This window comes from Palaemon carinicauda, chromosome 27 (assembly GCF_036898095.1).
Source record: "Palaemon carinicauda isolate YSFRI2023 chromosome 27, ASM3689809v2, whole genome shotgun sequence".
Classification (NCBI taxonomy): Eukaryota; Metazoa; Arthropoda; class Malacostraca; order Decapoda; family Palaemonidae; genus Palaemon; species Palaemon carinicauda.
Genome location: NC_090751.1, coordinates 51,875,355 through 51,890,036, shown reverse-complemented (window position 1 = coordinate 51,890,036; position 14,682 = coordinate 51,875,355). Strand labels below are relative to the sequence as shown.

The 14,682-nt window shown below is 43.7% G+C and overlaps 1 protein-coding gene across 2 annotated transcripts in view; it reads right to left on the bottom strand.

Annotated features, from left to right (window-relative positions):
* Positions 1-14,682, bottom strand: part of RagC-D (Ras-related GTP binding C/D) — a 207,490-nt gene that overhangs the window by 144,800 nt on the left and 48,008 nt on the right. For both annotated transcript variants that reach the window (XM_068351078.1, XM_068351079.1), the window contains exon 3: positions 5,522-5,750. In XM_068351078.1, coding sequence (XP_068207179.1) covers positions 5,522-5,750 — 229 coding nt within the window. The remainder of the gene's footprint in view (positions 1-5,521; positions 5,751-14,682) is intronic.

Sequence of the window (14,682 nt, the reverse complement as noted above, 5' to 3'; positions counted from 1 at the left end):
GAAAAATCTTCTGATGTTGAGTCCAGTAACAAAGTTGCAGAGACGTGTTCTTCATTGGTTACATAAGTGTGGTTATCTCCGATAGGGATAGGAAACGGGGATTAGGGTGAAAAGGAACGAACCTGTGTCTCCTGGTTTTGCTATCCACGATTGTGCCTGGGGCTTCACCGTTAAATCACTTGGAGCGCGGAGATGACTGTCCCAATGGAGAACCCGTCTAAGGACCTTCTTGAGTAATCCTTGAGGTAATGGGCAGTAAAGGTCGACTGGTTCGACCAGGTGCCCGCCCGAAGGATCTGGCCCACTGCCATGTTCTTCTCAAAGGCTAAGGAAGTGCTCAGTCCTCTGATGTCATGGGGCTTAGGAGTACCTGGCACGGCTAGTCCCTCCTCCTTGTAGGCCCTGGCAATAACTTGTTTCAACCAAAAGGATATGGTATTCTTCGATACCTGCTTCTTTGTAACACCTGTGGAGACGAAAAGGATCTTGATGCCCGGCCGGAGATGTGCAGTCCTCTCAAGGTATTTCCTAATGGCATGGACAGGGCATAACCTCAAATCCTCAGGATTCCCAATCCTAGGAATAGCTGGCAGAGAGAACCCCTCGAATTTAGGATCCCAAACTGCTGGGTTCTGGGTTTTCGCCACGAACGAAGGGACGAACTTGAGGGAGATCTCTCTCCACCCCTTCAAATGAGAGACGTCATAAGACAGCCCATGGATCTCACCTACCCTTTTCGCAGAGGCCAAGGCCAACAAAAAGACCGTCTTGAGAGTGAGATCCCTGTCCACAATATCCTTCATTGGTTCGAACGGGGGGCTACTTAACATCTTCAGGACCCTAGCCAAGTCCCACTGAGGCACCCTAACAGTTTGAGGGGAGCAGGACTGTTCAAAACTCCTGATAAGCATAGAGATGTGTCTAGAGGAGCCCAGGTCGATGCCCTTCAGAAGGAAGACTTGACCCAAGGCTACTCGTACTCCTTTTATAGCTGGGATTGACATCCCTATTTCGTCTCTGAGATATACTAGAAAGTCTGCGATATCTGGGACTGAGGCTTTAATTGGTTTGATGCTCTTCGAAGTGCACCACTTCGTGAAAGAGGCCCATTTCGCTTGGTAGACCGCTGCCGACGACCTTCTCAGGTACCGCGACATCTTCTTAGCCGTTCCTGACAAATATCCTTCCTTCCTCAGGAGGCGCTCGATAGTCTCCAGGATTGAAGGCGTAGAGACTGTGGGTTGTCGTGGAACCTGAGAAAGTGTGGCTGTTGTAGAAGATCTGGCCTGTTGGGGAGTGGCCACGGAGGATGGCTTGTCAGGTCTTTTAGGTCTGCGAACCACTCTCTCTCCGGCCACCAGGGCGCTACCAAAGTCATCCTTAAGTTCCGGGCAGCCCTTACTCTGTTGAGCACTTGCCTGATCAATGTGAAGGGGGGAAAAGCGTACACGTCTAGATTGTCCCACTTGTGCTGAAAGGCATCCTCCAAGGCTGCATTTGGGTCTGGGACAGGAGAACAATACACAGGTAGTTGTGCATTCAGCTTGGTTGCAAAGAGGTCCATCACCGGGGAACCCCACCGTTGAATGATGAGCCTGGCTACTTCTGGGAGGAGGGACCACTCTGTTCCTACTATCTGACCCATCCTGCTGAGACCGTCGGCTAGGACGTTCTTCTTCCCGGGGATGAACCTTGCCAATAACACTATCTGGTTCGCCTCCTCCCAATCCAGGATCTCTAGGGCGAGATCGCACAACTCCCTTGATTTTAGGCCTCCTTGCTTCTTTATGTACGCTACCACTGTGGCGTTGTCGCACATCAACGCCACAGTGTTTCCCCTTAGTAGATCGATGAAGTGCAGGCAAGCTTTTTGGACTGCCTTCAACTCTAGGACATTGATGTGTAGGCCTTTCTCCCTGTCCATCCAGGTTCCTCTCGCCGTCTCGTTGAGGAGATGGGCTCCCCATCCCTGGTTGGAGGCGTCTGTGAATAGGAGCATCTCGGGAGGCTCGGTCGTGAAGGGCATCCCCTTGAGCGTGCTCGACCGGCAATGCCACCATTCAAGGGAGGGTATTGTGTTTGGCAGGACTGGAATTAATTTCTGGGGCGAGTCCAGTTGGTTCCAGAAGTTCTTCAGGTTCCATTGGACGGCCCTGAGCCTGAGTCTCCCCTGGGGAACCAGTTTCTCCAATGACACCAGATGACCTATTAGCCTTTGCCAGTCCTTCGCCCTCCTGGGTTGCCCCGAAAGGAAAGGGAGAAGGATCTTTATTAGATTGCTTACCCGCTCCGCTGACGGAAAAGCCTTCACTAGTCGGGAATCCAGTGTCATCCCCAAATAGGTCATTCTGGTGGAGGGAGATAGGTTTGATTTTTCTGGGTTGATCATGATACCCAGACCCTTGCAAAACTGGAGAAGTTTTATACCCTGCTCCTTCAAAACGTCCTCTGAGAAGGAAAGAAGCAACCAGTCGTCCAGGTACCGGATGAGGCGAATACCTCGCTCGTGAGCCCACACCGAGACTCTCGTGAAGACTCTCGTGAATACCTGGGGAGCTGTCGACAACCCGAAGCAGAGGGTCTTGAATTGCAGAATCTGGGTACCCCATTTCACCCGGAGAAACTTCCGGCTTGAGGGGTGGACCGGGATTTGGAAGTATGCGTCCTTGAGGTCTATGGTCATCATGTAGTCTTTCTCCCTCAAGGACAGCAAGACCGGCTTCGGAGTGTCCATTTTGAAATCTGTCTTTCGCACCAACTTGTTGAGAGCTGACAGGTCTATCACAGGTCTCCACCTCCCCCCCCCCCCCCCCCCCGTCGCCTTTTCTACCAGGAAAAGTCGGCTGTAGAAACCTGGTCCTGGGTGCAGGACCTCCTCCATGGCGCCCTTCTCCAACATCATGGACACCTCTTCTTGAAGGGCCGCCCTCTTCAACGGGTCCTTGGGTGCCAGCCACTCCGAGAGGCTGGCCGGAATCAAAGGTGGGGGTTCCGTTAAGAACGGTAGCCTGTACCCCTCCTTCAGTACGGATACTGTCCAGGGTTCCGCTCCGTGAGCCTTCTATGCTTGCCAATGTAGTCTGAGGCATCCCCCAACCTGAGGCTTGGGCAGGAGTAGGGGGCCTCCCACTCTACCTCCTCCTGGAGGAGCGGCCTGAACGGCCTCTCCTGGAGGCAGAATACCCTGTTCTAAACGAGGCAGACGCTGCTGGAGCTCCTCTACGGGGGGGCTGTGGTGCTGAAGCCCACGAGGAAGAAGGGGCTTCTCTCCTCGTCAGGTTAGGCGGGGCCTGAGAAGTAGAGGGCCCGTCTGATGCTGATCTCTTGTAGGAGGGCCTCCTTACCGGTTGAGGCCTGGGAGCGTTCACTTACTTTCGTTTAGCCACCTTCTCCATAATCTCTTCTAGCTCTTTCAAGGGGAACAAGGAGTCGCCCCACACAGGAAGGCTCCTCATGGCCCTCGCCTCCCTGTCTGGGACCTTCCGGGAAAGCTTCGCCAGAATAGTGTCCCTTTTGCGAAGAACCCAATTCGCTGAAAGGGCAAGGGACTGATACGTAAGGAACTTCAGGGTCTTGCCCCCGGAGATGATAAGCTCCCTCAGGAGGTTTTGTTGCTCCGGGTCCGTTAAGTCATATGTGGCTTGAACACCTACCAGCGTGGAAGCCCACCAGTCCAGCCAAGAGGAGACGTGCACCAAGTCTTTTGACATATCCTCCATCATCGCAGCCTCCGACTACGAAAAGCAAATCGAGGCTGAAGAGGCTCTGTCCTCCGGGGCACCCTGTCCAAGAACGTCGAGGGCAGGCTCCACTTTGCAGGCTCCCGGTCGTTGTCCCTCTGGCACATAGAACCTACTCTGTGTCTTGAGTCCTTGGAGCAACTTCGAGGAGCTCTGCGTTTTGGGAGCTTTGGCATTGCCTGCCACAACTCTATCAACATGAACCCGTCCCAGGACGAGATCTCGGGCCACAGGCAGGGCCAGGGAGGTTTTCTGTTGGACAGGTGCCTGCATCAAGCGGGTCAGGCTGGACCTCCAGTAGTCCTCGTCGGTTGGGACCGGTTCCTCAATCCGATGATGCCTTCGATTCAGGCCTATAACCTTCCGATACGCCGAGTCCTCGGTCGGGGAACCTTCTCTACCGTCAGCAGTACCTTCCGCCTGATCCCGAGGAGCCGGGTCACCGGGCGCTTCGGTTCTGGAACAACAGGCACTCCCCTGCGGTGGTACCGGTCCGCCCCGGCAGGAACCTCCGCACCAGGTTCGGGGGTCAGAACTGGCATCGCCGTGCCGGCGAGGACTACCGTTTGTGTATTCTCTCTGGGGGATGAGGACGCGGATCCCATGGGCTGACCCGACGGAGAGAACCGTTCCTTTAAGTCCGAGGGCCGAACCAGCTGTGCTGATTCGGCCAGGCTGCCCGTACGGAAGCACGGTTCTCCCCGCTGGGCGGGGTGAACCGGAAGCTTCGCGGCCTTACGCCTGCCTGAAGCGGCCTTCTCGCATTTCTCCCTGCGAGGGTCATATCTGCGTCTGGGGGATGGCCTTCGCGGCGAGAAATCCCCGGACTGCCGGTCCGGGGAACGCTGCAACTCAGTCTTACGGGGAACGAAGACCCAATCACCATCGGGGGACCTACTCCTCCTGTACTTCCTCCATGGAGACCGGGACCGTTTTCTACTGAACCTCGAACGGGATCTTGAGCGGGAACGCCTGCTCCTGGACCGCTCCCCTCCATCGCCGATGTCTCCTCCTCGTTTCCTCTTCTGAAGAGAACCAAGCCCCACCATCTGAAGAGCCCGACGAAACTGTACCACCCGAACGACGGCTACTCAGTGTGCTAGCAGGGGTCAGGGCTTCCCTAACATAGCCAGCAACTACCAACATCTCGTTATAAATTTTAATAGCCTAGTTCCAGCTAAGCTGAAAACATACAGTACTCCTATTAAAATACTGCATATAATTATAAGGGGAATTGATAAAAAGAAATTTCAAAAATAAAAAATAAAAATACAAAATATTAAAGAATTTAGGTAAAACATCTGAGAACTTAAATGACAGCAGTGAGCATTGTCACTGACCAATGAATAATGACACTTGTAGGAGCCTGGAACCATAGCACCAGCCCCTGATGACACAGTTCAACAAGGTGACTGTTGTTTTGTTAGTTTCTTTTTAAATGGAAGTCAAATGTCTCAGAAAAATTCATGAAAAAGAAAGAGCTAATTATAAGTAATGAGTTTGTGATAAAAATAAATTATCTTCAGTATAACAATGCATGTGCATTAATATGTAACGTGAAAAATAATTCCTAATGGCTTTCAAACAATGATATACAGCTATGAATTCTCCATTTTTTCAAATCATAGGACACTAAATAAGCAAAACTCTAGCATTTACACTTTTGCATAGGTAATTGTCTAAAAAAAATCATTGTTAATACTGAATCACCATTAACAATTATATTAACATAACGACAACAAATTACAAACAAGAAATTCAAATAAAATAGGCTAACATACCTGTGCATCTATAACAAAGACAAGTGCTCCGTGCCCTCCAAAAATCTTCTCAGAATCGAATGAAGGTTCAAAGAAATCTATCTGTCCCGGAAAGTCTAGAATCTTGAATTGGACAAACGAAGAATTAGAAATATTTTCAGATTCTATTTTGTTTGTAGACTCTAAGAAGAGTGTCTCGTTTGGAGTCATCTTATGGAACACAACCTTCTGTATTGATGACTTACCACTCCTGAAACATATTCAATATAAGAAAGTTACCAGCTATAAAGCATAATCTATTTCATCAATCATTCAGAAGATTATATGACAAATGGCCACTAAGATTGCAGCTCCTGCTTATGTATATATAGTACTGTACTGTAATTGGTTCAAACAAACACTACCCAAATAGTTTCACTGTTTGTAACCAATGGCTTTTCAACTAATTATCTTATGCCAAAATTCAAGTATTTTACCTTATTTCTATTGTTTTATCCCTATCATTGAATTGGGTTGGTTATTTCTTCATCTTTTTAGTACCCTATTTTAATCCCTTTTTTTATCTGCATTTCATTCACTAAAAAAAATTTTCTAACTATATATAACGATGGTTATTAGTTGTATATGTTGAAAGTAGGGGAATGCTGCTTCTGTATTATTGTTGACAATGTTGTGAACAAAAAGCCAATGAGAAAATTAAAAAACAAAGTTGCCAAAGTAGAGAAAAATACACATGAAAATAGAAGACAAAAAATATACACAAAAAAGTAGTTCAGGAATGTCAGAAACACTAGGCCATCAAGCTTTGGTGATATAAAGTCTGTTCTGCATATGTTCTCAATGTGATACATAAACATGGACTCGCTTTGTGATGAAGTTTTTTCAACTTTTATAGTGTTTAAATGTCTATCTGAATAAACTCTAATAACAATATGGTTTGTAAATATGACTTTTTTGTTTATTGCTTCAGGGTATGATGATGATTTATTGGTTGAATAAAGTCTTTACATAGGTATTGACTATTTTATAGTTACATTTTATTCATCTAACAAAAAGAGTCTACTACTCTGAAGATGGACAAACTTCTGGGACCTGAATGCATTGCCCAACTCTCCAATAGTAGCCAAAGAGTGGAATCACTGGAATCCAACCTTTACGGCTTTTCTATGATCTATTGAAACCCATAAACCTAATGAGCTGGATAATTTAATCAATTTTGTTACAACCAGAGAGCTTTATCTTAAACCTAAGAACAAAGCACTTCATAAAAATTTATTGCTTACTCAATGACAGCAGGAAGGTATGACAATTAACGAATATCTAAAACAGCTTTGTTGCTTAGTAAGTGGTGTAATTCCAAGGCTGCTGCTGCTTCCCAGAATTGAGACGATTATGTAAGGGATTCTCCAATCAACAGCCAGTCGTCTCTTGCTATCAGGCAACGTTGGCTTCCCAGAATCAGTGACTATGTAAGGGACTCTTTAATCAACAGCTAGTCGTCCCTTACTATTAGGCAGCGTTGGCTTGGGAATAGATTATTACCTCGGTTTACTAGTGACTAAATACAGTACGAGCCGATCATTTTACGAGCACACAAATTCAAATATTTTTATAAGTATTTTATCATTCTGTGAACAAATATTTTCCTCAATACGCACATTTACATTTTTTTTGACAAGTCCTAACAAGACTACCTTACATACCCAAACACAACCCATGCACCTATTTATGCCATTTTGTTTTGTATTAGCTCACAGCCTCTCATTGCTCAGAGCCTAACTCTTACAATCTCCCAGCAACACTAGTAGAAGAATCATATCCCATGCATTTCTTTAGAATTGTATTTTTCTTTTCTTTTCTTTGTACAATTGGTTTGTGCTGTGTTGTAAAGTTAACAATACCATGACAATAGCCCCAAAGGTGTTTACAAAAGACAGTAAGAAAAAGGTAAATATATATGCAGCTGACCTGTAAAAACCCTTCTTTCAGACTGCAAGATTCACAATTTGCACTTCCTCTATTTACAGAGCTTTTCAAATAGAATGGCTGGGCTGTCAAGAGTCAGAGTCATAGGGGGCAGACAGTCTATGAATGGGACCCCAAATGCAGTACTTCTACAGTCCAGGGATAAGCCACAAAGAGCTGCCACCTGTGCCAACGACTTTGTAGGCATCCCCCTACTGGTGGCAAGTTGGGGGATATGCCCTCCCTAGCGAGAGCCCCTACAGCCGAAGGGGTGTCCTCTAGAGCAAAAGGTGGGCTTAAAGTCTTACCTCTAAGGCTGTTGGAAGTCTGTAGGAGGAAGTTTTCTTTGCTGATTGGTCTGTTTATAAGACAAGTTCCTTTAGGGTTGTTGAGGGGCAGGCATACTTGGTACAAAAGAAAGCTCTCTGCTGTTTTCGATGGCAGTGGCCACATCTGATGGAGGAAAAAGAGAGGGAGAGTCCCCAAGGTTGGAGTTACTCAAATAGAGCATTCCTAGGAGACAACTGTTTAGTGCATCTAGATAAGACGGCATCACCTCTTTTCAGGATACAGCTCCAGTTGAAGTAAGAACTCCAGAGCCTTGGCTCCTGATCTCGAGAGGTCTTCAAATTGTTTCCGAGCGCTTTCATTACGCAGATTTTCTGTCACCACGTAGCATGATACTACAGTACCCCTAATAAATGGTCCAGCCAGGAACAAGCCTGTATGGCAGACATAGCTGCTACCTGTATATTCTGCATCTTGGGACCGGAGAAAATGGAGAAGAGGTTAGGTAATTTGTCGACCAGTACACAAGTACACTTGGTACCAAGTTGGCTACATCAGCATCGATAGGGAGAGGGCTCGGATGGGCGCCAGAGTGAATGTATAATCTCCTTTGGCAAGAAAGGGCCAAGGGAGGCAACTAAGAAGACCTGCTTGCTTTAAGTGAGTTATCCGAGGCCGAGACTCGAGTGTTGAATAAGTCTGATTAGAGAGTGCCACATCAAACCTATGTTACAAGCTTTGAGATTGAGGGAATAATGTGTCTACAACACACCACCTATTGTAAATTTGCATGCGAGGAGGCTCATCTAGGCCATCCAAGTGATGGATTAGGCTCATGATCTTGGTGAAATGCAATGCTTCCAAACCAGACATTGGAACCTCGAGGGGGTCTACATTATCCGAGTTGGTGCCAAAGCACAAAGCGAGGTTTTCCGGAGAGTCATTAATAGTAATAATATTCTGATCATGAGATGGTTTCACTTTAGGGATAACTGGTGGTTCTAACTTGATAAGCCTGTAAAAGATCTAATATTTTTTCAAATGTCCTTCCTCTCTATTACAACATTCAGTGAATGGAGAGGAGAGGAGGTGGAGATAAAATGGGAGGAGTCATGCTCACTCCTGGTATACAAGTTTCTACCTCTAGCAATTTCCAAGGAAATAACAAGATATTCTCTTTCCAAAATTGACCTGTGAGAGGAGAAGGATTTCTCTACGGCATGCCAGTTGGGGTGCCTCTTACGAGGACAGTGTTTACGGAGTCTAATTACTGCGACGTCATTTGTTGCAGATGGGTGGTGTCACTTAAGGAAAAGGGAAAACGATTCCGGTGCTCTTTTCCTATCTTAAACTTGAAAAGGAGATTCACCTGGAATATACAGTAACGTTGTTCTGAAGAATGTGTAAAATGTGAAGCATTATGAACACTAGGCCAGGTACTGTACTTGTGAGAGTAATTATTAGGTTTGTCATTCATATAGTCAATGGGTGCTGGATTATTAGAACGAGGTTGTAGAGAATTGTAAGCTGAACCTACAGATATTCAGCCAAAGATGATGAGGGAAAACAACCACGAAGGGGTTCTATTTGTATACGAACTTGAGTCAAAGCAGCACGATCAGAAGGTGCATTATCTTGTGACATGATACCATAGCCTTCACATAGAGGAGTACTATCACACGTTGAAATGGAGGAGTGTTCAGTGACGTCACCATGCATAGGTACAGCTGTGCATACAGATTTCTTTGGCTGAGAACATAAGGCCAACTTGATGACTGATCAGTGAATGTGTTGTAGTTAGTATTGACTTTCAAGCAGTTTGATTGGATGGAGAAGACACAATAGGATTAGAGCAACTTGGTCTGGCCAAAGTTGCGGTTGTGGACACAGCCGAAGCGGTTCAACCAACCTCCATACACAGTACAGTAATGGGGAGTTCTGTGATAAGTCCAGAGAACTAGTAAGAGAGCAGTACCGAGGACTCCTGGGGGTACGAGATAAGCCCAGTTCGTGTGTACGAGCGGGAGAAAGACAAAATAAATCCTCCAACAGGGCTGCTGCATACAAGGAGAAATAGCAGTCTTGACTCTATGGTTCTGCGTACAGGAACAGGGAGGGGGGCTTTCAAAGCCTTGATGGGAGATACCTCCAAAAATGAAAAGCCATCCCAAATACAATCAGCCATATAGAACTCACCACTTAATATGCTATTGGGAGCCAAGGGAGATCTATGGATTTCTGAATAATCAGGGACCAGGGATACTGAGACTGGATCTGGCTCAGTGAGCGTAGCGGCCGTAGATTTATTATGCTGTCATGATGCTGTAATTATCTATGTCATATTTTATCAATATTTTCTTACTGTATATCATCATTTCCTTTTCTTATTTCATAGGATATCATATGCTCTATTAAAGCCTTTTTGTTATTCTATTTTTCTATTTTAGAAGAATTTTAGCAATCAACAATTACAGATTTTTTGTTTACCTTCGGCTGTAATCAGCTGATCTCAAGGTCCAGCTACCGTATCGAGAGAACGCGCACATACGAATAACTATGCATATCGTTTACAGCATATAATTTTTTAACTTGTTCGAAATATCTTCATGATGAATATGACATCAGCATCAGTAAGTTATAAGACGTCAGTTTCCATACAGTTTGTTTGTGGCCATTATCATTAGTTATCATGCAAATACGTTCCCACTCTTTCTCTGTGAGCGTGTGCGCGTGTGTGCGTGCGCGTATGAGTAGATAATTTTTAAAGCTTAATAGAGTATTTCAATTTTAGTTTATTATCAAGTTCTCATATTTCTTTAGACATTATTGTGTTTATAAAAGCAGGTTCCTATTCTATTCTTCAATTTTAGAAACATTTCAATAATCAACAATTACTTTTGTTTCACTTCTGGTAGTCATCAGTTAATCTCAAGGTCACGGTCTTGTATTACGGTTATACGCATATACGAATAATAAGGAGTGGTATCGTTTATAAGTTTGTTTATAGAGAGAGAGAGAGAGAGAGAGAGAGAGAGAGAGAGAGAGAGAGAGAGAGAGAGAGAGAGAGAGAGAAAGAGAGAGAGAGAGAGATTATTAGAAATATTTAGTATTGTTACTTGATGTTTCGATAATGAGAATACTGTAACATCAATCGATAAAATATCAAAAGGAAATCACTCTATTTGGTACTCACCTTCCACTAGAAATACGTCACCAGACATGAGCACTTCTTTTATTAAATTTACGGTAAAGATTACTGTAGGCTACTCATAACAACTAATACAGATCACAGAAATACTTGGCGTCATTACTCAATGTTTCAATGATTAGGAATAATAAGATTACTCAGTAACGAATTGATAACAAATCACTCAATAAGCCACCCACCTTCCACCAGAAATATGACGTCACCAAACATGTGCGCTGTGATATGAACTCGCGGAATATGTAAATCCATTCTCTGTTTTTCTTGAAAGAAAAAATCCTATCCTACTCAGGAAAAGTATTCTATTTTTGTAATGGAAAAGAAAATATATCACTTTAAGAAATTAGCTATCCTATAAGTTTACTTTAATCAAATAAATATCATCCTAGTTGTTAAGTCACATTTATGCTATGTAGCATTCATAACAACCAATACAGACCTATGAAATACTTTGTATCGTTACTCAATATTTCAATTTTGGGAATACTAACCATTAATCGATAGCCTATTGAAAGGATATCACTCGATTTTCCTGCTTTTTTTCCATGGCTTCCCCCATAAATACGACGTCACCAGACATATGATACAGTAAGAACTAGACAGATATTAAAACTTTTCTTCATATATCTTTTATTTAATATAGATAATGTATATTATCAATCAAAGAAAATACAGTACAGTACTAGCTTACCAAGATAAATTAATTCATCTTTATACAAGAAAATTTATTATTTCTATGGAAATAGTTTTCTTATTAGGGTACTATTCATGAAAGACTTGTGACGTCATCACAATGAAAAATAAGTCGTAACGTCAAACAGTCGTAAGCCGCATAGGTCATAAGTCGACGACTACTTGTACATCTATAAAACTGTGATCATTACTAATCAAATTATACTTTTGGCAATTGTCCTCCGTAACTGGAGCCATAGAAGGCTTAAGAAATGAAGGTGCAGGGTGGAGGATATCTTGTGATTCAGAGAAAAGCTTATGTTTCATACCATTACTGGAAAAAAGACGAGGAAGAACTATCTCTCATAGTTCATTTCTTGCGCCAAAAATTATATTTCTCCCACTGGGAGGATGGCTATTTCCTAAAATACTCACATGGAAATTCCACAGAACATCGCTTGCCACAGCATCAGGGGCAGAGAGGAAGCAGATCAACATCAATCCAACTCATAAAGGTGCCACAAGGGCGACCATCACGATCAAGTCAAGATTACATGACACTACAGTCGCTAACTATTCATAAGCATAATCGTAGCAAAGATAATAAGCACAATGAGTGATAAAGACAAAAAAAAAAAAAAAAAAAAAAAAGACACAAAGCAGTATGCACTATAACGGTAATCCAGTGAGAATATCTTATGTCGTGATCACAGAGTGAAGAGGGGAGACCTCTTATCGTAACAGCGAACAGAAGAGAAGTAAACCTACAGCACAACACATAACAATGCATAGCAGTGGAGTTGCTAGGTAACCAATTATGATCAAACTGAACAATTTTTCTTTTATTTTGTCTGGTTGTACATAACAGAACTGGGAGTAACCCTTTTAAATGACTGAAGTTTGTATTCGTGTAAGATTAAATAAATAATATTACAAAAAAGGTGATAAAAGCAGTAAATTCTTTAAGCAAACCAGTTGTAACCTAGGATTTGGTTTCATGCATTTATGATAAAATTACATGATAACATTTATGTTTATAGATTTTTATCCAAAATGTTTTGGAAGCGGAAAGTGAGAAGAAACATCTGAAATATGATATTTTAATTATAAATTAAATTTTTGAATATACTTACCCGGTGAATATATAATAGCTGCTACTCAGCGGCTCGACAGAAAACACACTCAAAAACTCGCGAGCGATCGCTATGAAGGTTGCGGGTGTGACCACCAGCGCCAACTATCGGCCAGATACCACTCTTGCATGTAAACAAACCCTTCAATTCTTCTCGTCCCGCTGCGTCTCTATTGGGGAGGAAGGGAGGGCCTTTAATTTATATATTCAACGGGTGAGTATATTCAAAAATTTATTTTATAATTAAAATATCATTTTTAAATATTTAACTTAGCCGGTGAATATATAATAGCTGATTCACACCCAAGGCGGTGGGTAGAGACCAGAGTTAATTAAGTTTACAGCGTATAAGCTAAGAGTTTTAGACAGTTATCAATATAACAAAACCAAAATATATAGATACCTGGATGCTGAAAGACTCCCAGGAGCTGAAGTATAAAGGGTTGCAACCCATACTAACAGGACCTCATCAAACCCCTAATCTGGGCGCTCTCCAGAAATGACTTTGACCACCCGCCAAATCAACAAGGACGCGAAAGGCTTCTTAGCCTTCCGTACATCCCAAAAAACATTTCAAGAGACAGATTAAAAAGGATATTGGAATTACGGTAATGTAGTGGTAGAACCCTCACCCACTACTGCACTCGCTGCAACGAATGGACCCAGTGTGTAGCAGTCCTCGTAAAGAGTCTGGACATCTTTTAAGTAAAATGACGCGAACACTGACTTGCTTCTCCAAAAAGTCGCGTCCATAATACTTTGCAAAGATTTATTTTGCTTGAAGGCCACGGAGGTTGCTATAGTTCTAACTTCGTGCGTCTTAACCTTAAGCAACCATCGGTCTTTCTAATTCAAGTGAGAATGAGCTTCTCGTATTAAAAAATCTGATAAAATATGACAAAGTATTCTTTGACATAGGCAATGATGGTTTCTCAACAGAGCACCATAATGCCTCAGATTTACCTCGTAATGACTTAGTACGAGCTAAATAGAACTTAAGAGCTCTAACAGGCCATAATACTCTTTCCAATTCGTTGCCTACGATCTCTGATAAGCAAGGAATATCAAAAGATTTAGGCCAAGGACGAGAGGGCAGTTCATTTTTTGGCCAGGAAACCAAGTTGAAGTGAACAAGTGGCTTTTTCTGTAGAAAAAACCGATGTTCTTACTGAAGGCATGAAGTTCACTGACCCTTTTAGCCGAAGCCAAGCACACTAGGAAAAGTGTCTTGAGGGTGAGATCCTTCAGGGAGGCTGAATGTAATGGCTCAACCTGTCTGACATGAGGAACCTTAGGACCACGTCTAAGTTCCATCCAGGAGTTGCCAAACGACGTTCCTTAGAGGTCTCGAAAGACTTAAGGAGATCTTGGAGATCTTTATTGTTGGAAAGATCTAAGCCTCTATGTCGAAAGACTGAAGCCAACATGCTCCTGTAGCCCTTAATCGTGGGATTTGAAAGGGAGCGAACCTTTCTCAGATGTAAAAGAAAATCTGCGATTTGGGCTACAGAGGTACTGGACGAGGACACAGATGCTGACTTGCACCAATCTCAAAAGACTTCCCACTTCGACTGGTATACTCTAATGGTAGAAGCTCTCCTCGCTCTTGCAATCGCACTGGCTGCCTCCTTCGAAAAGCCTCGAGTTCTTGAGTGTCTTTCGATAGACTGAAGGAAGTCAGACGAAGAGTGGGGAGGCTTTGATGCACATTCTTTACGTGGGGCTGACGTAACAGATCTACCCTTAGAGGGGGACTTCTTGGAAAGTCTACCAGCCATTGAAGTACCTCGGTGAACCACTCTCTCGCGGGCCAGAGGGTAGCAACCAACGTCAACCTTGTCCCTTCGTGAGAGGCGAACTTCTGCAGTACCCTGTTGACTATCTTGAATGGTGGGAATGCCTATAAGTCCAGAAGAGACC